General features: G+C 41.5%; 2 protein-coding genes and 1 long non-coding RNA gene across 3 annotated transcripts; all 3 read left to right on the top strand.

Annotated features, from left to right (window-relative positions):
- Positions 1–1483: 1483 nt before the first annotated feature.
- LOC106804975 (bicaudal D-related protein 1-like) lies at positions 1484–3724 on the top strand. The gene is made up of 5 exons (XM_014806400.1): positions 1484–1687; positions 2133–2309; positions 2748–2948; positions 3325–3474; positions 3710–3724. Exons 1-5 carry the CDS (start codon positions 1484–1486, stop codon positions 3722–3724), a joined length of 747 nt encoding a protein of 248 aa, XP_014661886.1.
- Positions 3725–5832: 2108 nt separating this feature from the next.
- LOC106804988 lies at positions 5833–6959 on the top strand. The gene is made up of 4 exons (XR_001393385.1): positions 5833–5843; positions 6180–6290; positions 6534–6674; positions 6926–6959. It is a non-coding gene; the product is annotated as an uncharacterized LOC106804988 (long non-coding RNA).
- Positions 6959–10053, top strand: LOC106804974. Its single transcript, XM_014806398.1, has 5 exons — positions 6959–6984; positions 7287–7465; positions 7868–8029; positions 8183–8284; positions 9052–10053. Exons 1-5 carry the CDS (start codon positions 6959–6961, stop codon positions 9198–9200), a joined length of 618 nt encoding a protein of 205 aa, XP_014661884.1. The 3' UTR covers positions 9201–10053.
- Positions 10054–23589: the final 13536 nt, after the last annotated feature.

Genomic DNA, 23589 nt, shown 5'->3' with positions numbered 1-23589 from the left:
GATCCATAGCTGCCAGCGCTGCATACTGTCGTAGGACGTTCCCGCGTGCGCCTTGCCGCGGAACTGCGCGCAAGATCGCGCAGCACTTCGGATTAACACCTTTCGGCAACGCTTGTCTAGTATCCCGTCTCATCTGGTTAGATATATATAGGAAGATACTTGTGTATATAAATGTTCATTAATTTTAGTTTGTCACTGACATATATATCCAATAATGTGTCTGAAATGTAAATATATTAGCATTCAGGGTTCGTAGTGGGTCTTCCAAAGTCTTATAAGTACTTATTTTGCCAAAAATAAAATAAGGGCCCTTATTAGTACTTATTTTTGGTGAAATCTTAGAAAAGTACTTAATAGTCCTTATTTTTTGCCAAAGGTTTTATAAACTGTTCTCGACTTAGAGTAAGAATTGTTGTATATATAATACGGAATAATTAAATCTGCTGTGCAATTGTGTATATAAATATTATTAGTGTACTTTAATAGTCGGTGATCTATCAGAAATCGCGTAAAAAAGTCTTATTTTGGCCTCCAGAATGGGTCTTATAAGTCCTTATTTCAACATGTGTCTTACTACTATTAACCCTGGCATTGCTTGGAGCTAGCTAGGTATAGTATACCCTGGCATACCCCTATAGCTCTACCACACTACACTATTATGCCTGCTGCACAAGCTTGTGGAATTAATCCCAGGTCAATATTGTAGTGCTAGGTATTGCCTTTGTGTTACTAATATGGGTTAGTTGTACAGACCTGCCAACTGTTACGTATTGCCCGTAATTTGTTACGGACGCGAGTCAAAATTACGGTGTTACGGACGACCTCGAAAAATTACGGACAGCAAGAAATCTCTGAAATTTATATTTTTTAATGCAAAAAAAAAGAAATAAACACAGTGTAAAATCAACTATTATCATGTAACATGACTACTGTGTCTGTAGATTTAGACTAATAGCTCTTAAAACGTAATGCGCACGCTTGTGTGTATGTGTGGAACTGCCAAATGGCATCTTTATGCTAATTATGTTATTATTATACTGTAATAAGACTGACAAAAAGGTGTTACTGACAAATGCCTATTTGTTACGGAAAAATCCAATAATTATTACTGATGATCATCAGATGGGGTTGGCAGGTCTGGTTGTAAAGCACATTTTTTCATTATTACTATTAGTAAACAACACCTAAGGATTATACTAAATCTGGTGCTATTCTCTGGGGAGGGATGAAATATTGAATTTTATTACCAACAATTTCATCCTATCTCTAGGTCAATCTTCCCTTATTTTTTGGCTCTACCATGAGCTAAGTCGACAATGAGGGTTGATAAATGACTTCCATTCATTGTGAGATATACAGTAGATGATAACAACTATGTTGAACATAACGCTCCTCCTCAATTTCTCATAACAGTACAATTGTATAAAAGCATTGGCCATGCCAAATGGCAATTTAACTCTGGTCTTTTTTCTTGTAGCAGAGAATGGAAGCTCCTGAAGATGCACAGATACTGCATAATCTCATTGCTCTAAAAGACAAGGAGCTAGCAAACCTCAAGGAGGAATTGGAGCAACTCGACAAGAATGCTCGGACCGCAGCCATGTTCGGCAAGCAGCTCTTGGAACAGAACCAGGAGCTGTCTATTGAAATGGATAGACAGTCTAAAACTAGGGAAACTCAAATTGAGGTGAGAATGACTATTCTCTGGGATACTTCCGTATTGACGTGTAAATGTGGGAATTTGGCTAAGGTTGTAAAACGTTCTGAGTGTTATGTAAAGTCTGACATAGCTCAGCTTTGTTACCAGCCAAGCTGTATGCTGGGTTACTATAGTAGAAACAAGAAAAAGTGGTATAGATGCTTTGGACACCAGAATACAACTGGGGGTGTACTGGTGTATGTGATGTGAGTGGCACCTGAATGCGTGATTGGTACAATTTCAGATCATTATTAGGCTAAGATGAACTTCCTAAGGCATTTCCTGTTTAAACTAAATAGGTTTTTTTCATGTCTGTTGAAAGTTAAAGTGATGTTGTTGTTTTAACCTAATATCTAGCTGCATACAAGTACGTTCAATGTGTTTGGCTTTATCTCAGCTTTTATGTCTAATCATTTCCATATATATGTGTCAGGAACTTGAGCAGGAGACCTATGCCCTACGTGGCAAGGTCAAAGAATTGACGTTAGCGAACAAGTCTCAACATGAAGATATTGAAACCCTTGAGCGAACACTGAAGCAGGAGGAGTTGGACAAGCAGCGCCATCTGGAACTAGAGCATGGTGCACGTGTCGAGGAACTGAGACGGCAGGTCCAAACCTTTGACGTTCATTCATTTAGGGACGAGATACATTAAAAAATTATTACTGTTAATAAAAGTGACACTCTATAAAATCTTATGAGTTCATGCTGCAATAATGATTATATGTAAGCTTCATTTTAATTGAATGTTGCCAGCATGGGCGTGGATGGGTATGAGACTCTGCACTTTCAGTCTAAATTTTACAGTTACATAATATATTAATGTTATTTTGCATTAACCCTTCTACATCCTGGCGGCACCTAAGGCAGCAACGATAGCTTGCCATTCCTGCCAAACGTCCATCACCCAGCAAAATTAAGAGTTCTTTTCGTTGCTGTTTCCATAGCTTATGAGTTTTACGAGCTGAAACTGCTAGCGTTACGAAACCCCTCCAACATTCTATCAATATGCACCGTCACATTAAAAAGTCAGCGTCTGTTATCTTAGCTTGAGACGACGGCCGGTGAGGCGAAGGAGCGGGAGATGAGGCTGCAGGAGCAGCTGCAGGAGCAGCAGCAGGTTGCAGAGAAGCTGAGACTGCAGCTGCAGGTGCAGCAGAATGAAACGCAGCATAACCTGACACTGCAGTGCGAGAACGATGAGCTGATCGCTCTCCAGATAACGTGCAACGATCTGCGCACCGAGAAGGTGGGACATGCTGAGTGCAAATTATTAATTAGTTGTGATTAATTAAGTTATTGTTATTATGTTTATTGATATTGTTATTTATTTGTATTATTGAGCTATTATTGTATAGTTTGTATATTATTTGATATTAGGTCCTTTAATACAAGTTATTGCTTATTCATTATTGAATAAGTTATTAAATAATCAATACTGTTTTAAGCTGAAGTTTAGCATAAAGTATGTAAAAATATAGCGTAAAATTATAAATATCTGTGTATTAATTTGGAGTAGACCATTTATTTGCATTTAATACGGTAGATTTTTATTGTAAAACTGAAAAGACTAACAAAATTAATTCAATTTAAAAGTTGGATGGTAAGCTGTAATTTTTTTGCAGGTTGTCCTGGAGGGCAAAGTATCAACTCTTGAAACTGCCATTGCAAAACTTCAAGGAGAGCTCATACACGTGCAGAAGGCGCTGGAGAGGCGCGAGGAAGAGTTGGAGTCAGTTAAGATTGAAAATGCGAGCTCTCGTGGTCAAGTAGAGGTAGGAACAGCAAGAGCCATGTATGCACTTGATTTAAGGATACTCTCCACCTTTTGCATGGGTATTGCTCTAATGAAGATTAAACGTTTATTGGCGAATGAATCGAATCAATCACTTGTTTTATTTATAGAGGAGATATATCTCTATGCTCAAGCCAAAAAATTTCATGAAATTTCCCTCACCTAATTATGTTACTACACAAATTTTGAATTTTTATGTAAAAATGGTATTTTAGATATATCTCAACTAACAGAAAGAGTGAGGATACAAAATTTTTGCTACATGTTAAGCACAATATGGACCAAAATAGTGCGTCAGGATTTTTTTTTATTTTCATATTTACCGAGAAAACTGGAAAAAACTGCTTAAAAATCAAGTTGTGTGTTCAAATTAAAAATTTTAGCGAATAAAGAGGCATAACTAATAAAATACGGCACTTAATAACAATCCCTGACGCACTTCTTTACCACAATATGTTACCATTAAAACGAGTGTAAAATTAAATTAATCCGAGTTGTAATCACAGAGAAATATCCATTTATACATCGGCTACTATGTCAGAAATCGAAACGGAGAAATCAGGGTTTTTCTATTTTTCACAATGAGTGACCGCCTGTGTGCAAAATGGGTGAACGTATGTGAAATATCTACTGTTAGTACTTACTGCGACATATCCATGACTAACTGACACCACTAAATTGGTAAAATGTTCCATGCACCTTGAGAAATTTTCAGATATTACGAGGTGACCAACGCAATTTCATGCAAATGGCGCGAACCCGCCCATTGCGTGACGTCACTGTCAACAAACGCGCGCCTTATGTAAGGTGCGTTGCGAGGTGTGAGAACTATTTTAGGCTCTTGTGGGATACTTATTGGATCAGGGTAGTAGTACAGCTGTAGCAGGGTTGATGTTGATCAGGAGTAGATAATAAGGAATAGGGGGTTGATGGATACTGGCTCAGTGAATATCGTGAAAATGCTGGTTGTATCATGTGTCTGACGTCATAATGACGTCAGCCGCGGCTCACTACACATGTACCATAATGTACTATAATGTACTATAATGTACATGTATACATGTACTATAATGTACGCGGGCAAGCAAAACGCTCTGACAGTTCACATGTACCGTTATATGAAGAAATGAGCACGTACACAGGTGGCACATAGTGTTAGCCATCGAATAAAGTTGAAAATGAAAAATCATTAAAAAAAATTTCCTAAAACCTTGAGAGTATCCTTAAAATCCTGCCTTAAACATGAGGACTACACCCCCTTGAATATTGTTTCTAATTTGGTAAAGCTCACCGGGTTTGTAGGTGGTGTAACACATCTACAATCCAAATTGTCAACTAAAGCGGGCAGCAAACTTCACCATTTTCGTTGCTGGTACAGGCAATTTTCGTGGTCGCCACAAAAATGGCCAAGTGTGCGGGGACCGGTAACGACCACTCACCACAGAAATTTAGTGGTGACCACGAGTTGCTAAGAATCAAACCGATTTGATTTCTCACCACGAAAATTGCTCGTGGTGGCAACTTGTGGTGAAGTGTGCTGTGACGCGGCAACGGCCACAAAAATTGCCGACCACGAAAATTGCCTGTACGAGCAACGAAAATGGTGAAGTGTGCTGCTAGCTTTAGCGGCACTTCATTACAAAGCTTTGTCTATATAAGGTTCTATCACAATGCTGCTTGGCGATGGCTGCCTGTCAATCACAACAGGTTGATAAACCAATTATTAGTCGCCCAGAATATTATATACTTTAAGGCTCTTGTTGTCTTTGGATTAGAATTACACTTGATATGTAATGTTTGCAGTGAATTTCTAATTCGACTTAATGTAGCTTGTCAGCTTCTGATGACGATTTATGAGAGTTCAGTGTTGGTATACAGACTGAATTGATGTAACTTTGCCCGATTTTTCACACATTTTATGAAATTAACTAATTCTAATGAAATAGTATATAATGTTACACCCTACATTCCAAGCAAGTTTAAGCACTTTCTTTACTGTCACACTGCTCACATGTCTGTCTAGTAATGCAAAGCTAATCCATTTAATGGTATTCTACAAGAAGTTAATGCACAATGACTGGCTCACCGACTATCATAATATTATGGTGCCTCACTCTTTATAGTAAATGATGAATATAAACGTAGTGTCAGGATATGATAATACTTATTATAAATATCATACTCTCTTAATAGAAAAGCAAGTTATACATAATAAGTACAACATTTGTCTGTTCCCTTTAGAAATATAAGGATGAAGTGGACGAGTTGGACTGGGAAATACAACGACTGTCGTCATCCCAGATCTCATCAGCAACTGTCAACAGCAAGATCTCATCCATCTTTGCGGAAGTAAAAGTCTTTACCTTGTATTCTTGAATGTAGTTGGCACTTTGAGAAGAAAAATCAAGAGTAACTTGTGTCAGAAAAATGTGTCCGTCCATAGTTGGGACCACTAGCTCTGACAATTCATGTATTGTTTGGTTGAGTATATGAGTCACGTGAGATGAATCCATTATGATTGTTAAAAATTATCCAAGTTGCTAGTATGTGATATGCCTTGATTTCCAGTGCTTTTATATCAACAAGAACTTTGCAATCACTGCTGTTTGGTGTACATAGAAATTTAAAGCTTTTTAATTTTCCTGTTGTAGATAGCTTTGCATCATTTGCCTTTATTCGCTGTAGGTTGATGACCGGCGTGTGAATCTAGAAGAACATGTAAAGTCTTTAATAAACCAGAATGACTCCCTTAACGAAAAGTATTCGTTGGCAAAGGATCACCTCAGCAAATTAAAGGTATTGAGTTCAGATCAGAAACAAATCAGCTGTTTTGTGCTAGAAATATATAGAGAGGGAGCTACACAAATATAGGGAGAGGTGTGGTGGAAGTGAGAGAAAAAGAGAAGGGGAGAGAGAAAGAGACAGACAAACAATGAGAGAGAGGGGGGGAGAGAGACGGAGGTTTAGATAAGTACAAAAAATACTCAAATTGCATAATTTTTTAATTAAAATTACTGACTACTCCGTTCTCACTTGCAGGTACAACTTGCTTCTGTGATGCAGATGTGCAGCCAGCGTGTGGACAGTACTCAGTTGACCCGACTCAACCAGCAGCTGTGTCAGGCCCAGAGTGAGATTATTGATCTCACTCACCAAATTCAGATTCTCAGCGCAAAAAGGGTAATGCTGGTTAGACTTGCTATCGAACTCTCCCTTAGGTCTCACATCTGCAGTTTATCTCTATGCACAGTTGCTATTTCCCTATGTTCCCGTAGACTCGTAATAAATTTTGTCAGTTTTATTAACAGTATTTGTGTTGCTTATAAATAAGTTGTTCCATCAAAGTTTTATATTGTAGAGTCTCAAAGTACCTACGAAAACTTTTGGTAGATGAAAAAATTACTGTATATTGTTTTAAACTTCTTTTTTAGAAAGAGGAAGATGTAAAACAATGCGCTGCTGCCATGGACAGTTTGCTTGAACGAGCTGAGTGAGTGTGACAGGTTTGCTGAAAGAAATCTTTTATTAGGCTGTCTTGTACATCCACCATCATACTACTTCATTATAAAATTTATTACCTATAGTAAAATCTGTGAATTTGTATTATATCTCAGCATTCATTTTCAAGGTAGTGTTACAAACGAATATATTAAAACAGGATTGTTTAACGAGTACATTCTTTTTTAGTGTGTAATATATTTATTAATCAACTAATACTAAAGCAGGGTCTTTAGCATCTAGGGACTTTATGAATACAATATTAACCCTTTGCGTGATTAACTCCTGCAATAGGAAGGAGAAGCTGAGTTTATCAAAGCAGTTGGAGTACAAGCGTTTTCAGCTGATAGCTGAGACGGATAAGCTCTTGCAATGTGAACGGAGACTCAGTGAGTCGCAGGCCACTGTGTCAAAGCTTCAGGCAGTCAACGTGCGTCTCCAGGTGAAACTGCAGGCCAGAGATGTCCAACAAGGTGCGTGCGTGCATGTGCGTGTACGTGCGTGCATTCGTGTTGGTGCTTTTATTACGTTATATTTTTCTTTAGTTGCTCTATATTAATAAGAAGTATTATTGTTCTAGCATACATGCATTCCTGCAAGAGAACAGCCTGTTGCATTGTTCATCCTAACCTGATAAAAAGATTGCCTGGTTATTAATTGAACATGTACATTTTGAGTGTTGGCAGTAGTGTGAATTAACAGATGTGCAGAAATTAGACCTGACCGGTTAAATTTTTTTATACATGTAGTAGATGCAAGGGCAATTGCAGCAAAGCATGTGAGAATTAAGAGCTTTGGTAGTAAAGGTTTGGCATGCAAGCCACCTTATTTAAATTTATCTGTTGTTGTTGTATTTGTTAAACTTGTTTTTGTAGGTGACAAAAACCAGCAGAGCAATGATACTGTAAATGCCACAGGAGCCAGAATAGAGAAGATAGCACTGAAGCCTCCTACAAAGGAAGCTTTCAGTCTAAAGGAACACAATATTTCCAAACGCACTGAAGCAAAAACTAGTAATAACGAATTGAAGGTCAATGGTGGGTATTTTTTCATATGATAAAATATACGCATTTACTGAGAATGTGAATAAAGAGTCTTGATGTTTTAAGTGAATGTATTACTTTATTCAAAACACTGGCAAATTGGCATATTTGTCACCGTTTACCAAACATGACACTAATTCATTTTAGAAGGAAAATTTAGTACACTACCAGAAAAGAGTGATGAAGTTGTGATAGAGAAGAAGAGAACAAGACTTGTGTCTTTCAGCCCTTCCTCAATAGACAAAGAAGGTAAAAAATATAGATTCCTGATTTAAAGGGATACATGACCTTAGATTCCTTGCATTTTCAGTTGAAATAAGTTTAAATTACACTAAATAAAAAATTCCATCATTCAATATTTATTATAAATATATTTTTTAATGTTTTAAAAAAACTAACGGCTGTATAGTTGCGTACAACGACGGTGGCGCTACTACTAGCTCATCTGCTTTCAAAGTTTTGCATTGCAACTTTTCGGCTGCAGGCTACAGGCCATGCAGGAGTGTTTCTTATTTATTAATTTAAGAGGAAGGAGAAGGATTGCAATATATTATAAACAACTTTTAGATTCAGTTATAATATGGACGATTTTGTCCTAAAATAAAAATCGTTCGGTTAAATAGGAGTTGGGTATAAATATAATTGCACATTTGTGATTAGCTCTCGGTCTATAACGTGCAAAATAAATCGGCAAAAGCGCAACTTTGTCAGGGTAGCAGCACAATCACGAGGTGTGATGTCAGAGGCCAATGTCTTATGTGAACCAAACTATATATTTTCAGTAAAAAACAAACAACTTACCTTTAGGTATTTTATCAAAAAAATGTGTGTTTGTAACTTTTGACACAATAGTAAATCCAGTAAAATCAACGATTTAAAAGAGGGCGTGGCCTAATTGTGACGTGGATTTAGGAATCTGTGCTGAGCTTTGTAATGGATAACCGGATGCGTAGCCACTGTAAAAAATACCATGATATAATTTGTCATTCTAATTTTTAATGTTATATTTATTGCAGAAGAAGAAGAAGAAAGAGGAACTATAGACGAACCACAATGTGCTAAGCCCATTCCAGGAGGTCGAAAGAGGGGAATACAAAACCAGAAACGCTTGGTTGATGCACATGCATATCAAAGGGAGAACAATGCAGAATGCAACCAGCAGTAACCATTACTCCTGTTTCATCATATCCACATGCAGTTACGCATGTTTTGTCTATGTATACAGCTCTGATTTATGTATGTGTTACTTCCTTGTTTTGGGTGTCTAAACAATTGCCTTGTATTATTTGTATTTACTGTATGAGGAATGCATTATTTATATGATATATTAATGTATAATAAGTATATATAAGTATCTGATATAGGCCCTGTTGTACCATTTCATCACATATTCTAACAGTGCTCCCATTTTCCTACATTTGAACAGTTGCCGGTTTCTAAGTAACAATTTCATTTGTAACAATGTGATATTTTTTGTTATAGTGACTGGAATACTGATAAATTGTGTAATTATGCTTAGTAGTGGTGATTAAGGGAAGAATACATTGTCTCTGTAAAATCTATGCTGCATTGTACATCAGTTTGCATAATCATTTGGGATTGAAATCAACATTGCATCTTCCATAGCCTCTCAACACGTGACGAGTTGCAATAACATAGTACTACTACTACTACTACTACTACCATAGATCTCTGCTTTTGTTTTGTGTTCCCGCCAGCTGATGTTCTGAACTCTCATAAGAAGCCGAGTGTATGTGCCATCAAGCCGGTCCTGCAGGGCCTTCTTCATGTTCCACGTCTCTAATCCATATGATCAGAGTTATGGGTAACATAGTACACTGTCAAATTTTTATTAAAAGTATCAAGTTTATTATTATGGTGTATCTGCCTATCACTGAGTATTATTAGCAGTATTTTATACTTTTCTGCGTATATTTTCATACCATTAACGCATCTGTGCAATATGCTGTGATACAATGTATAGATACTTGCAAATAGAATATTATAATATTATGATATATTATGTTCCGAATTATCCATATTATCTTGAGTAGATATTAGGCGCGTTCACACACAAGAAAAAACCGCGCTGCTCAGCCCGCTAATAGCGGAGATAATAGTGAGCTAATTGTGTCGTTGTTCACACAGGCGAATATCTCGCTAATACCCCAGTCACACCAGGGCCCCGATCTCACTACGCGCGTACTACGCTCTAAGAGCGTGGTGAAAACGTGTAGAACGCAGTGTGGACGTATATGGACGTACTGCGATCGTGATCGTGCGCGGTGCAGTCAGCATGAGCGTGGGGAGCGTGGCCAAACTAATCGTGGTGCGCGCGTGGCGGAAATACAGCGCAGTGCGGGCGTATTAGAGACGTGGAAGCAGTGGCGTAGTAGCGCCACGTAACTCGAAGCATAGTACGAACTTAATGGTCGTTCGCAAGCGTGTCGGGTGGCGTGAAAATTGTCGCCCTGTTCTCAGCACGATGTCAATACGTTTCATACGTTTTAATTTGGGGTGCTACCTGCCAGCCCACCAGTTCAGTGTCCACTATGGATAAGGCAACACTACTCCATGCCATGTTTCTCGTAGAAGAACTCGAACTACTTGATTGCCAAGCCCTCATCATGCTGAGGAGGACGAGGAGGAGAATAGAAGACAACAAGATCTTGCTGGGTGCGTCCGTGGCTTCGTAGAAAGACTTCTCTATGGTCACTATGATGCGCCTCATGCTGAGCTCCGCATGGAAGATCAAGCATACTTCTTAACTTCCTGAGATGCTCCGGAGATGTTCGATGACTGCTTGTCAGAATGGGGCCGAGAATCCAGAAGCAGAACACCCGATACAGAAAACACTTGAACCAGGACTGAAACTGGCAATCACCATAAGGCATCTAGCATCGGGTGATAAATATCCTCACATTCAGTATGACTTCAGAGTGGCCGCAACACCATATCGCTGTTGGTTCCAGAGGTGTGCCAGGCTATTGTAGAGAGAACACAAAGAGGAGGTCATTTCGTGTCCTACGATGCCAGAGGAATGGCATGCCATTGCGAAGATTTCCGGAAAATGGAATGTGCCCCATGCCTGCGGTGCATCGACGGAAAACATGTGGCCATCAGATGCCCACGGAACTCTGGCTCATTGTATATACCTATAAGGCTTCTTTTCCGTGGTGCTTATGGCTTTGGTGATTGCGACTACAAGTTTGTGTGGATAGACGTGGTGGATAGGGCACACAGTCAGACGCATCCAAATCTACAACGAATCGGAATTGAAAGACTGTTAGAGATGGATCCATTGGCTTTCCTGATCCAGATCCATGCCGAACGAGTGACAGGAACATGCCGTACTTTTTCCTGGGAGACGATGCTTTTGGACTGAGAACATACCTTATGAAGCCATACTCACACCGCGGCAAGACAAGGGAAGAGATGATCACCAACTACAGGATCTCAGAGGGAGACGCGTGGTGAAAATGCATTCGGCATACTGGCCCAGAGAGTGGCAGCTTCTACTCACACCATGCAGCAAACTCCCAAGACAGTGAGCCTCATCATCGAGGCTTGCGTCTGCCTTCATAACCTCATGAGAATACGCTACCCAGGCCTTCAGAATGCACAGCTTGCCAATGAAGACAGCAACATTACATGGTGCCAGGACTCTGGAGAGAAACAGCAAATATGCACGATGTCAATCGAGTGACAGCGTGGCCGCAAGAAGCAGAGAGAGTACCTGAAACTGTACTTTAATAGTCGCGACAGGATCTTGCCATGGCAGGACCGTATGATAATGTGAAGATGGATGGACTACGTTGAAGGATGGATTTTATGATACATATGATGAAGACAGATTATTGACTGTAGAAGCTAAAATAATTGTCTAATAAAGAAATGTAAAATGTATCTTTTAAATAAATCCAAAAGACACGATTATTGTAAATCCAAGTCCAATAAGTTATGTTATATTTATGTTAATAAAGTGTAAAATAAAGATATGTCATACATATATTTGAAATATATCAAAATACATGTGTGTAATAAAAATGAAATTACTATTTAAAGATAAAAATGTGTTGCACTCATATGATTGGTAACACATTTTTAATTTGAATATTTATTTAAGTTCACTTTTATTACTTACAAATCACAGATTTATTTATACAAACAAATAACTAAGCATTAAACATAACATCTGTTTTTGGTGGAAACCCTGATTTATTCGAACTTTCACAAACGGCAACATTAATAATTAGAGTGTGATAAACAAAAACATAAACATAAACATAAATATAACACAACATTCCTCTTGCCCTTTCTGGCTACACTGGTCTTGCTGGTGACACTCGCAGCGTCGGTGTCTACGTCACTCTCATGGGCGTGCGTGGCTGGAGGCAGGGATTCTTGAGGCTGCTCAGGATCTGATTCCAGGGCAACACTTGATGCTGATGGAGATAACGGATTACTGCACCTCTTGGAGTCTTTGCTCGGCCTTTCCCCCTTCCACGGCCTCTCCCCTTGTCTTTTGGCGGCATAGTTGTGTCCGTAGAAAATAATCTTGATGTTAATAATCTTGATTTAAGTTGATAATGTTGATCTTAATAATTATCTTGATGTTAATTTTGACAGCACGGCAGAATGAATGATGATGTATAGAACGCGGCGCGGTATTTTTATGATCGTTGCCAGCGCAGTCGGCGCGTGATTGGCGCGCAGTTTGAGGCGCGGTGAGCGTTGCTAAGGCACAGTGCAAGCGTCGTTCGAACGCAACACGATCTGATTGGTCGCAATAATGACGCAGTCCGCGCAGTGCAAGCGTGATTGCGGGCGTGGTGTTGAGCGTGGTGAAAGCTTGTTGAGCGCAATGAGATCGGGGTAAAGACGCACTTAGGTCGTAGTATAGACGTAGTTAGATCGTAGTATCGGCGCTGGGCCCGGCTGGGGCCCAATTGGCCACGCTCACCACGCTCGGGCAAATTTTTTTAGGACGGGGCGATCGTGATGAGCGTAGCTCTGGTGTGACTGGGCCCTAATCGCCGCAGTGCAAATATCACGCCGCGGTGCAAATAAGCGAGCTGATTCCAAATTAGCCCCGTCGGAAGTGGTCTTAGAAGCGCGCTATTTGGAGCGCGATTGCGCGCTATTTGGAGCGCGATTTAGTGAGCTAATTGCGTTCACACTTGTAAAAAGCTCAGTTTTTCGAGCGAGCTACAAAAACCGGGTTTTGCAGCCCGCTAATTCGCGCCAGTGTGAACGCACCTAATAGAAGAATCTACTCTGTAGATGTATGCAAAATGTACCACTATCGCTATGTACCACTGAGCTGTTATTATATCAAGAGCTAATAATACCTAGGTATTATTAGGTTAACTAATAATAGGGTTATTAAGGGTTAATAGGGTTATTAACTAATAATTAGGTTAATTAATAATATTACCTAGCTATTATTAGCTCTTGATTATATACAGTTCAGTGGCACGTAAACACGAACACACACATATGCACGCGCACGCACGCACACCCACACCAGGGCTCTAGTGGCCTCCCAAAATGTGCTACTGCAGAAAAATGTAGGATCACCATCTAACCATCTACAACCATGTAATAATAGCACAAGTAGCGATTATGGTGTGTGCCGGCACACGCGGCGAACGCCGCAGTCGCGAAGCCCATTCAGGGGGTCTGGGGGCCCTCCACGAGAAAATCTTTGAAATTTAGAGCATGAAAATTGCATTGCCTGCATTTTCAGGCTATGTTGAAAGCAACCAATTCTGATCATTTTAAAAGGTCAATTTGTAAATTTTAAAAAGGAATGCAGCTAAAGCTGATGTTTTGACTAAAGTATCTAAATATATATTATATGAGTATGATAACTAATAAAACATTGTTTACAAAATTGTATATACTATCCCTATCAGTACATATAATTGTGAAAAATAAGCCTATTTTCAATCTGCATTTATACTTTCACTATCATCTGTATATGTTTTGAAGTTTGAATTTGAATCACAATACCTTTGTCATATTAAATACACATTCCAAACAGGGGGAAAAAAAAAATTTTCACGGGAGCTCTTTTTCAAGTCAAAATTTGTACGGGAGCTGTTTTGAGCCTGACGGGAGCGATTTCGGAGGTTTGAAGAGCGAATCGCTCATCGCTCCCGTGTATTTTTTACCCTGATTCCAAATCTTAGAGCACTGATATAACACCTAGCTCTAATTAATCAGTATTAATAGTAATAACAGACAGTCCAGTCAGATAACAGCTATAGTCAGCTCCTTGGTTCCCTGCAAATTTGTGTTTGTCAAAATAGTGCCACGGCAGTGCCGTACGTGCTGCCGTGGCGGCCACTATACGGCCCTGCACACCCACACCAACACACACACACACACACACACACACACACACACACACACACACACACCGATTGTATTCTATACATGGTATCATGATGGATGGTATCATATAATATCAGGAGTAGATAATCCCTATTATCTACTCCTGATAATATTCATAACATCAGGAGTAGATAATAGAAGAATCTAATATTCTATTATCTACTCCTGATAACATCAATAAAAAAATCAGGGGGTGCGGCTTATAGACGAGGTTAAGAAATCTTGTTAACGTACCAATGTTTGTACCAACTATTCAAGGCAAAATAGGGGGTGCGACTTATACATGAATAATGCTTATACACGAGTAAATACAGTACATGTAAAATCGTAATGAAATTCACACAACGTTTATTTTTGCGTGCCGGCACGCTCATTAATTGTGTGTCATTCCCGCTTGCAGCTTTTTCCTCAATCCCAGGAAAGAGTTTTGCTGTCGGCCTCTCATCCCAGCGATGCCCACCCCCTACATATTCAGTAATGAACATGCCCCAATCGACTTATAAACAATCGTGCCCCCCTCCAGTACATCAATAAATGCCGCCCGGCCAAAGAGCCTAGGTACGTGCTACCGCTTTGAATAAATCTGTAATGGTAACAGTGGGTGTCGCGGGCTGCTTTTTTCAGCGACCTTTTGAAAACGTTTGACGTCAGAACGTGGCGCGATAGCGCCCTGGCTCAAAGGATGTTAGGAATATTAAACAACTAGAATTTTTCAGTTGTCCGATCGGGCAACTAGACAAGAGAATAACTTGTCCGACATAGACTTTCACTTGTCCCGTGCAATCGGACAACCGTTAGTGTCGAGGGCTGACTGTCTTTAATTCCTATGTGCTTCACGGAGTGCTAACCTGACAGGAGTGTTTGTGGAGAGTCATGATATATGTCCCAAAAGTCTAATTCTGTGTGTTTTGATGATTTCACTCCATTCTGTAAATTTGAGTAGTTCTTTCAGGGAGACGGAACTAATTTTCTGAGGGTATCTGATATTTATGGCCCTCCTTAGAAGGCGCGGCGTTGGAAAGAGTCGATTCTACCAGTAAGATCTTTAGACTTGCTGGACCCACTCGATCCAACACACTGAACAAATGCCGTTAGCTTCAAACGTGCTCTTGTTTTTTACCAACACTGTTGCTGGCAGGGTTGCCAGAGACTGAGGCCAGAGATAGTCGACAGACTTCACGGCCAAACACACGCCATCTCACGGCCAAATTCGGCCAAACTTTTTCCCAATATCGGCCAAAATTCGGCCAAATTCTAATCGGATCGGCAGATAATAGTGGGTTGATAATCTTGTTATTATATCTTATCTATGTTGTTATATGATATCTATGGGGTACACTAATTCAGTTAAAATGTACAAATTATTTAAAATATATAAATATATATATATATATATATAAATATATTAAATATATAAATATAAAAATATTTATATAAATTATAAAATATATTTTTATAAAATATTTAAATATTTAAATATATAAATATTAAAATATTTCAATTATTTAAAATATAATACGTATTTCCGCTTTACAGCCATTTCCCGCCATGCTACTTGTACCACTGTTTTGTATCCTTTATTCTCTTCCGTTATCACACTGACCGCGAGATGGCGGTGTATACAAAATAACGAGATACTACACCATCGTAGACTGGTACTCGCTCCCACCTCTCGGCTTAGTTACTCGATGGGATCGAGATACCCATCGAGTAATCGAGGTGGGAGCGAGTACCAGTCTAATACCATCGTTGCAAATCGTTGCAAAAATGTAATATTTTCAAAAATTCGGCCAAAATTCGGCCAAATATAGTTTGGCCGTGACTTTTTATATGTTACGGCCAGGCGAATTTTTATACGGCCAAAATTCGGCCAAATATAGTTTGGCCTTGACTTTTTATTTTTTACGGCCAGGCAAATTTTTATACGGCCAGATTTGAGGAATTTGGCCGTAAAAACGGCCAAATGGCAACCCTGGTTGCTGGGCAACTTACCGGCTAATGCGCCGGAAATACTGACTATTTGGGTAGTCAAATATTTTTGATTAACACAAATAGTCAAACTGCTGTTTTAGACCATAATGTCAAATTTTGACTATTATGCTAGTCAAATTTAATCATTGTAGGCCCTACTAGTTAAATTTATTTGACTACTATATTTTGACCAAAGATCGTAGAGTGCCGTAGGCACAAGATAAACCACTCTCCAATCATAGCGTAGTAGGCATGGGTCGTCCACAACCGCATTTAGGAAGCAAGTTGCACACGAAGCTTACCCGGATGGACTGTGCTGATCTGCTACTGTTGCAACTGTCCTGCTGTGTGCTGCTCAGCTCAGCTTACTGTCTGCTGTAAATTGCTGCGAACGTCAGTGTAAGCCCGGACTTGTCTTTCTTCAGGTTCCCCAAGACATAAGCGGAAGGTGAAAAACCATTCTTTTTGTCGGGAAATCCATCGCTGAAGAGTTGTGCAATCTTCGTTGATACATTATAGCTACGAGTGGCAGTGTTGTTTGTGGGCACAGGGCGTACTGGCGGTTACTTGCACTACTTGTGTGTTGTCAGATGAGCATTTTAAACGGCATTCAGCAGGCAAGTTACTCGACAATAATTACGCCGAAATAGAGTAGAGAAACATTAATACTGTGATAGTAAGATACCTTTAGTGTTTAATTACCAGCATTATTTTGTTTCAGAGCGTCAATGAAGTGCCTGTGCACGGCCGAAGACTATACGGCCCGGCGGGCGCGTGTAGATAAGATTCAATATGGCTATAGCGCACCGGCGGCCGTATGGCCGACCAATATGCTAGGAAGTGAGGAAGGGGAGAAGGGAGAACTGATGGAGAAGGAGGAGGGAAGAAGGGAGAAGGAGGACAGGGGAGAAGAGAGAAAGGTAGTGGGAGAAGATAGGAAGGGAAGAAGTGGTGGAGAAGAGAGGAAGGGCTAGAAGGAGGGGGAGAAGGATGCTGTGGAGGAGGACGGGAGCACGCAGAAGGGGATAAGGAGCCCGGGAGAAGCGAGCCTGTGGAGAGGAGGGGTGAAAGGGAGAAGGTTTGTGGAGGAGGGAAAAAGACTTAGGTTGGAGAAGGGAGGAGAGGAAGGCGAGAGAAGAATGTAGAGAAGGAAGGCGGGGAGAAGGGAGAAGGTGGTGGAGAGGAGAGCGAACTGGTGGAAAGAAGGAGGGAGAGGCTGGTGGAGAAGGAGCGAGGGCAGAAGGGGGAGTAGAGGAGAGCTGGTGAGAGAGAGGGGAGAGAGGCAGAAGGGAGAAAGGAGGAGAAAGGAGCGGTGACGAGGAGGGGAAAAAGGAGAAGGCTCGCACAGCTCCGCTTCCCCCCGCTCCTTATCCCGCTTCTGCCTTCTCCCCCTCCTCCTCCACGCAGCCTCCCTTTCTCCCGCCTCCTTCTGCCCATTCTCCTTCTCACCAGCCTCATCCCCTCCTCCATTCTCTACCACTCTCCCCCTCCTTCACTCACCTTCTCGCGTTCTCGCCCCCATCCTCCTCTGCCATCCAGCTTATCATTTCTTTCTCATCACCGAACCTTCTCCTTCTCCCCGCTCCTTCTCCACCGGAGCGCTCTCCACCTCCGTCCCAACACCTTCTCGCAGTTCTCCCACCTCCTCCTCTCCAGTCAAGCTTCTTCCCTTCCTTCCCACAGGCGACCCTCTGCTCATTCTCCCCTTCCGTCTCCACCAGCTTCTTCCCCTCTCTCGTTCTACTCCAACACCTTCCCTTCTCCGCTCTTCCTCCGCCCCATCCAGCTTGCCGCTTCTCCTTCCCCTCATTCTCACCATATGTGAGTCGGCCCACAAGGCCGCCGGCGCTATAGCCATTATTTAATGCTTATCCCGACACGCCGGCGTGCGTATAGCCATATTTGAAGTCAGGGCCACACGGCGCGCGTGCGCTGACTATTGCCACTATAGAATCTTAGTCCACTGACGCGCCGCGCGTGCGTATCATTCACTTCCCCCTGTGGGCACTGGTACCACTCGTCTGAACACCTACAGCCTCTACTGCACTGTGTACATATTCTAATAGTAATCATCCGATTTATGACATCATTGTTAGATTTTTGTACCTTGAATGAAGAGATTTATACAGCTATTGGCATAAAAAATATTTATGCTATTACATTGATGGATTTAATATATATATAGTATATTTACACCGACTTGGTTGATCCATATTAGTTTCTATGCTATCGCAAACAGACGTGGAGGCGGGTTTTGCTTCCTAAAATGCGACGTGGCGGCTCATTGCGTACTACACGTCCAATTGCATCGTGGATTTCGTCATAGGAAGTGGTTTATCTGTGCACTCTAGCGATCTTGATTTTGACTAAGTGTTTTTGAGTCATGTCTGAGCGTAGTCAGGTAGCAAAGACGCGTAGAGTGCTTCAGGAGGCAGCAAGATAAACCATCGTCTCAGCAATCATATAGCGTAGTAGGTCATCGGTGCTGCCACATACCGCGCCATTTAGGCGAAGCAAAAGTTCACACCACAGTTCGCAGGATGCTGCTGTATCTGCTACATGTGCACTGTTCTGCTGCTGTGCTTGTCAGCTGTCAGGCTTAGCTGTTCTGCTGTAATATGCTCGAATTCGCAGATGTAAGCCCGACACATGTCTCTTCCTCTCAGGTTGCACCCAAGAATACGGAAAGGGAGAAAACAGTTCTTTTTTTGTCGAAATCCAATCGTGAAAGAGTTGTACAATCTTCTTGGATAACATGTAGTACCAGTGGCAGGTCGTTGTTTGTGCAGCAGGCGTACGTGCCGATGTACTCACTAACTTGTGTGTTTGCCAGATGGGCATTTAAACTGGCATTTACAGAGCAAGTTGTATCGACATAATAGCGAGAATAGAAGTAGAGAATACATTATATACTTTGATATTAAGATACATTTAGTGTTTTAATTACCCATTATTCGTCTTAGACGGTCCAATGGAACGTGCCTGTGCTACGTAGTCTTGTACCACTGCTTGACAACTGACACTCACTTGGCACTGTGTACATACTAGCATAGTAACATGCCGATATAGACTGCATTGTTGAGATTTTTGTACATACTTGAATGAGAGATTTGCATACAGCTATTGGGCATAAAAAACTTATCTGATCTATACATTATATTATAATAATACAATATCATATATTAACCGAATGGTTTATCCATATTATTTCTATGTAATGCCAAACAGACGCCGGTGACGCAGGTTTTGCTTCCTAAAAGTGGCGGACGTGGCGCTCCATTGCGTACTACACGTCATTGCCACGTGATTTCGCATGAGTGGTTTATCTGTGTGCCTGCCGCACTCTCACGATCTTCGGGTACAGAGTGCAGCCTTGGTTAGAAATCGCATGATGCGTCCGTCTCGTGCCGCGTTCGTCCGTCAACCATTAGTATGGGCGACAAATCTTTTAATCCGCTCGGACCGTACGCGTCACGACTATTGGGAGGGTCGGGGGGATAATTCGCAAAAACAGCTTAACGCATTTTGGGAATGTGAAGCTGGGGTCAAAGGTCACAGGTATGTGCATAAAAGAGGCGGAGACATTACCCTCCCTTAACTTAAGGTAATAGGAGGAGAATGCAGAATGCGGCATCAAATCCTAAACGACTTGACCTAAGGCTTGTGATAGTGCGGTGTAAGAGCACATGGCTAGGCAGAAAGCAGCATCACTGTGCCGGTCAATTGCAGGTCTCACCGTTCAAGAGGTCAATGGGCACAGGGCAATTCTTAGACGATTTCTGAGACAGGTGAACGTGCGAGCGAGTTGAAAAACTTCGGTTTTGTGTTCAGTCGGTGGACGCTATGCATTTTGTTTTATGGCTTTATTGAAAGGACCATGAAAAGTACTTTCTGCTGAACCATGCGAAGAGTAAAGTGTCAGATAACCTTTTGACCCTCAGAGAGGGTTAAACATGGATTTCGGTTTACTCTGTTAGACAAAGAATTTTGACTGCCGGTTGCTAGTAAATCTATACATGCGCTGGATGTATGCAGGCTACAATGTCAGCAGTGAAACATTTCAAAGCTAAATTTGGTTGAAGAAGGTTTTATCTCTTTAAATCGTATAATTTCTAATTGGCTATTCTGTACTAGTGTCAGCTGTGTAGGCATGTACGTATGCCAGCTGCCAGTGGTAGCTGTGTAGTTTTGCCGTGTGTGTTACTTATTTACAGGCACTGCACTCTCTTATTTTAAGCGCTGTAGGCTTCGCGTAGGTAAATGGACCGCAGTGCTTACCGTATTCTGCTTGCAAATAGTTGTTGCTATCGTTAACATGTGGGAGCTTCATCTTCTAATCAGCAAGACACTTTAAACGTACGCGCCATCTCGGGCAACTTCTAACCGATGCCAACAGAGACATTCTTTTGAGAAGGTTGCCTGATACCCGATCCCTGTGCCATTCCATGTTTCGGCTGTGTTAATGTGACACATTTGGACAACAGGGTTTACTAGAATCCGCCCACTTCCACACAGAGTCACCGCAGTAGACGTTAGATGAGCGCTTGTCGCTCACATCGGCACTTTTTAGAGTGCGCGTTGCGTGTGTGCGCGTGTGTTTTGTGTGTCAGCGCGTGTTGTTCGTGTGTATCGCGTGTGTGCGCGTGTGTAAGCGCGTGTGCGGCGCGTGTTTCATGTGTATGGGCATGTGTGTGGCGCATGTGGTCCTATGCGTGTGTGCGCGTGTGTATATCGTGTGTGTTGTGCGCAGCGTGTGCGTGCGCCGTGTATTAAATGCGCGGTGTGTGCCGCGCGCATGTGTGCACGCGCTGGTGAGCCAACCTGTGTCATCCACCCTACTATGATGTCTGTGGGCAATCCACCATGTGCAGAGAGGAGGAGTACGGGTGTGCGAGAGAATCAGACAAAACCGAGAGAAACGACGAGTGTGCAGAACGCAAAGGAGGGAAGCTGGACAGAAACGAAGAGTATTCCGCGTCGCGGAAAGCAAAAATTTGAGAGGCACCGAGTGACGGTGAGCTGGAGATAGGTGCAGGGAAAGAGAAAAGAGATGCGAGCAGACACAGAAGATACACAATAGGAGAAAAAAGACGATATCTAGGAGCACGCTCGAGAGAGCACAGACCGTCCCGTAAGGCAGCTGAATTCTGTCAGCTGTGAAAAATTATTAATTAATTGGATCCGGATGACACCAAAAATGTTAATCAAATTCGTAGTTACCCGATTTCTGACGTATCGCTGAAAATTTAATTAATATAATCTAATTGGATCCGTCGGTCACCCAACCAAAATGTATCTAATCTAAGTTACCTCGCAATTCTTGAGCCTACTCCTGAAAATACAGTTATTAATGTAATTAATTGGATCCGGAATCACCACCAAAGATCTCATCAATTCCAAGTTAAGCGGCGCCCATTTCTGACCTATCCTGAAAATTTATATGACAATGCCGTCCATAACTTTTCAGTTAGGCTGTACACAAACAACAACCTATAGATTGATAGATATATATTCGCTGAGTGCGAGCGTGCAGGTGGGGAGGACCCTGTGGTTGCCCCTTAGCCTTGTGGTTGTCGTGTTTGTAAGGCAGGGGCGTAAGCCAGGATTTTCAAAGTTGTATAGGCACGACTATCTGAGCGGAGCGCCATCATCGGTTGGCGCGGAGCGTACAAGAAAATTTTGGGTTTTACAACCCCCGCCAGATGCCGAAACGGCCCTTCCCGAGTGTTCATTCTGGTCCGCCTGCCTCTTGCTAACTTGAGACACCTCTATCTCTCATTCAATATCACTTTTAAACCGCAAAAAACACAAAGAGTTAAAATAGTGTTACGAACGAGTTAAAATGTAAAAAACTGACAAGATCGGATCCTAGTCTTTTTCGGCGGTAGAGTGTTGAATGAAACGGCACGCGATAGAAATGACAGCCTAGATGACAGAAGAATAGGTCACCTAATTTAGCCATATCTTGCTACGTTCATTTCAATAGTTTTTCCTGCCTAGATCTTAAACTCGTCCAGCAAGCTTATGGATTTGAATTATGGGTGTTTTAAAAAAAATAGATAACTTGGCCAAAAAAAAGTGTAGGCCCGGGCCTACAGTGCTACATACTGGCTACGCCCCTGGTAAGTCTACAGCCAGCGCACCTAGCGGAAGTGAACTGAAACGTGCATGTTCACAAACCCACAAACCAACACTCAAACACACGCCGGTGAAAACATAACCTCTGCCAAGCTCCTGGCGGAGGTAAATATACGTGCAGGATGGAAGCAATTCTCTCTGACGTTGATGGCAAAGGATGGAAGAAGCTTTGTCTGGTATGCTAGCTACACTATGTATACATGTGTGTATATATATCCTGTATATATGTGTATGTGCGTGCGTGCGTGTGTGCGTGTGTGTCACGCATCTAGACACTCACTCACTCACTTTAGGTAAAAAATATTTGACAGCTTCCAAAATTGCAAAAGCTATTATTTATTCTTGTTGTAGAGCACTATATCAGGGCGTATTGCGTATCGTGCGATCTGTCTGCACTGCCATATCCCACATTATGGTAGTATCTCCGATGTTGGTAACTGGTCTTGGAGTATGTTCATACCACTCACCAAGTTCACTGCAGATTGACCAGTGCAGATAGCTGGCTACCTTGTTATGGCGATTTAATTTTCAGCGTTATCTCAAGTAAACAAGGGTTAGTGTTAGGGTTAGGGTTAGGAACTGCCGGGCATTTAGGAAATCGAAGACCGTGCCCGGCTGCCGGGCATATAGCCACAGCGTAGAAATAATCATAGAAATCGCAGCCCAATAATAACCATGGAAAAACTTTTGCAGGTAATCAGCCGAAACTTTTTCACCCCGCGAGGCACAATTAAAATGCGAATTTACGTCTATAAGAAGGGGTACAGGGGGCGGGGTACGGGGGAGAAGGGGGGGGGCGGGGATATGGGATATCGAAAATGGCCAAAATATGTTGCAGCTCTTTTGAAGTATATTATTTTCCCGTATTCAGTATTCAGGAGGCATTCAGTATTCAGTACTTGAAATATATTTACGTGATCCTCATATGCTGGCATGAACCCAACTCTGTTGTAAATATTTTTGAAAATTGACAAAAAATTCCAGGTTAGGCCTATTCATTTTAATTTTAATATACCACTTTCTTCTGCATCCCGGAGGTGTAATAC

This window comes from Priapulus caudatus, unplaced genomic scaffold, assembly GCF_000485595.1.
Source record: "Priapulus caudatus unplaced genomic scaffold, Priapulus_caudatus-5.0.1 Scaffold95, whole genome shotgun sequence".
Taxonomy (NCBI): Eukaryota; Metazoa; Priapulida; class Priapulimorpha; order Priapulimorphida; family Priapulidae; genus Priapulus; species Priapulus caudatus.
The sequence above is the reverse complement of the archived record's forward strand: the minus strand, read 5'-3'. Positions and strand labels throughout refer to the sequence as shown.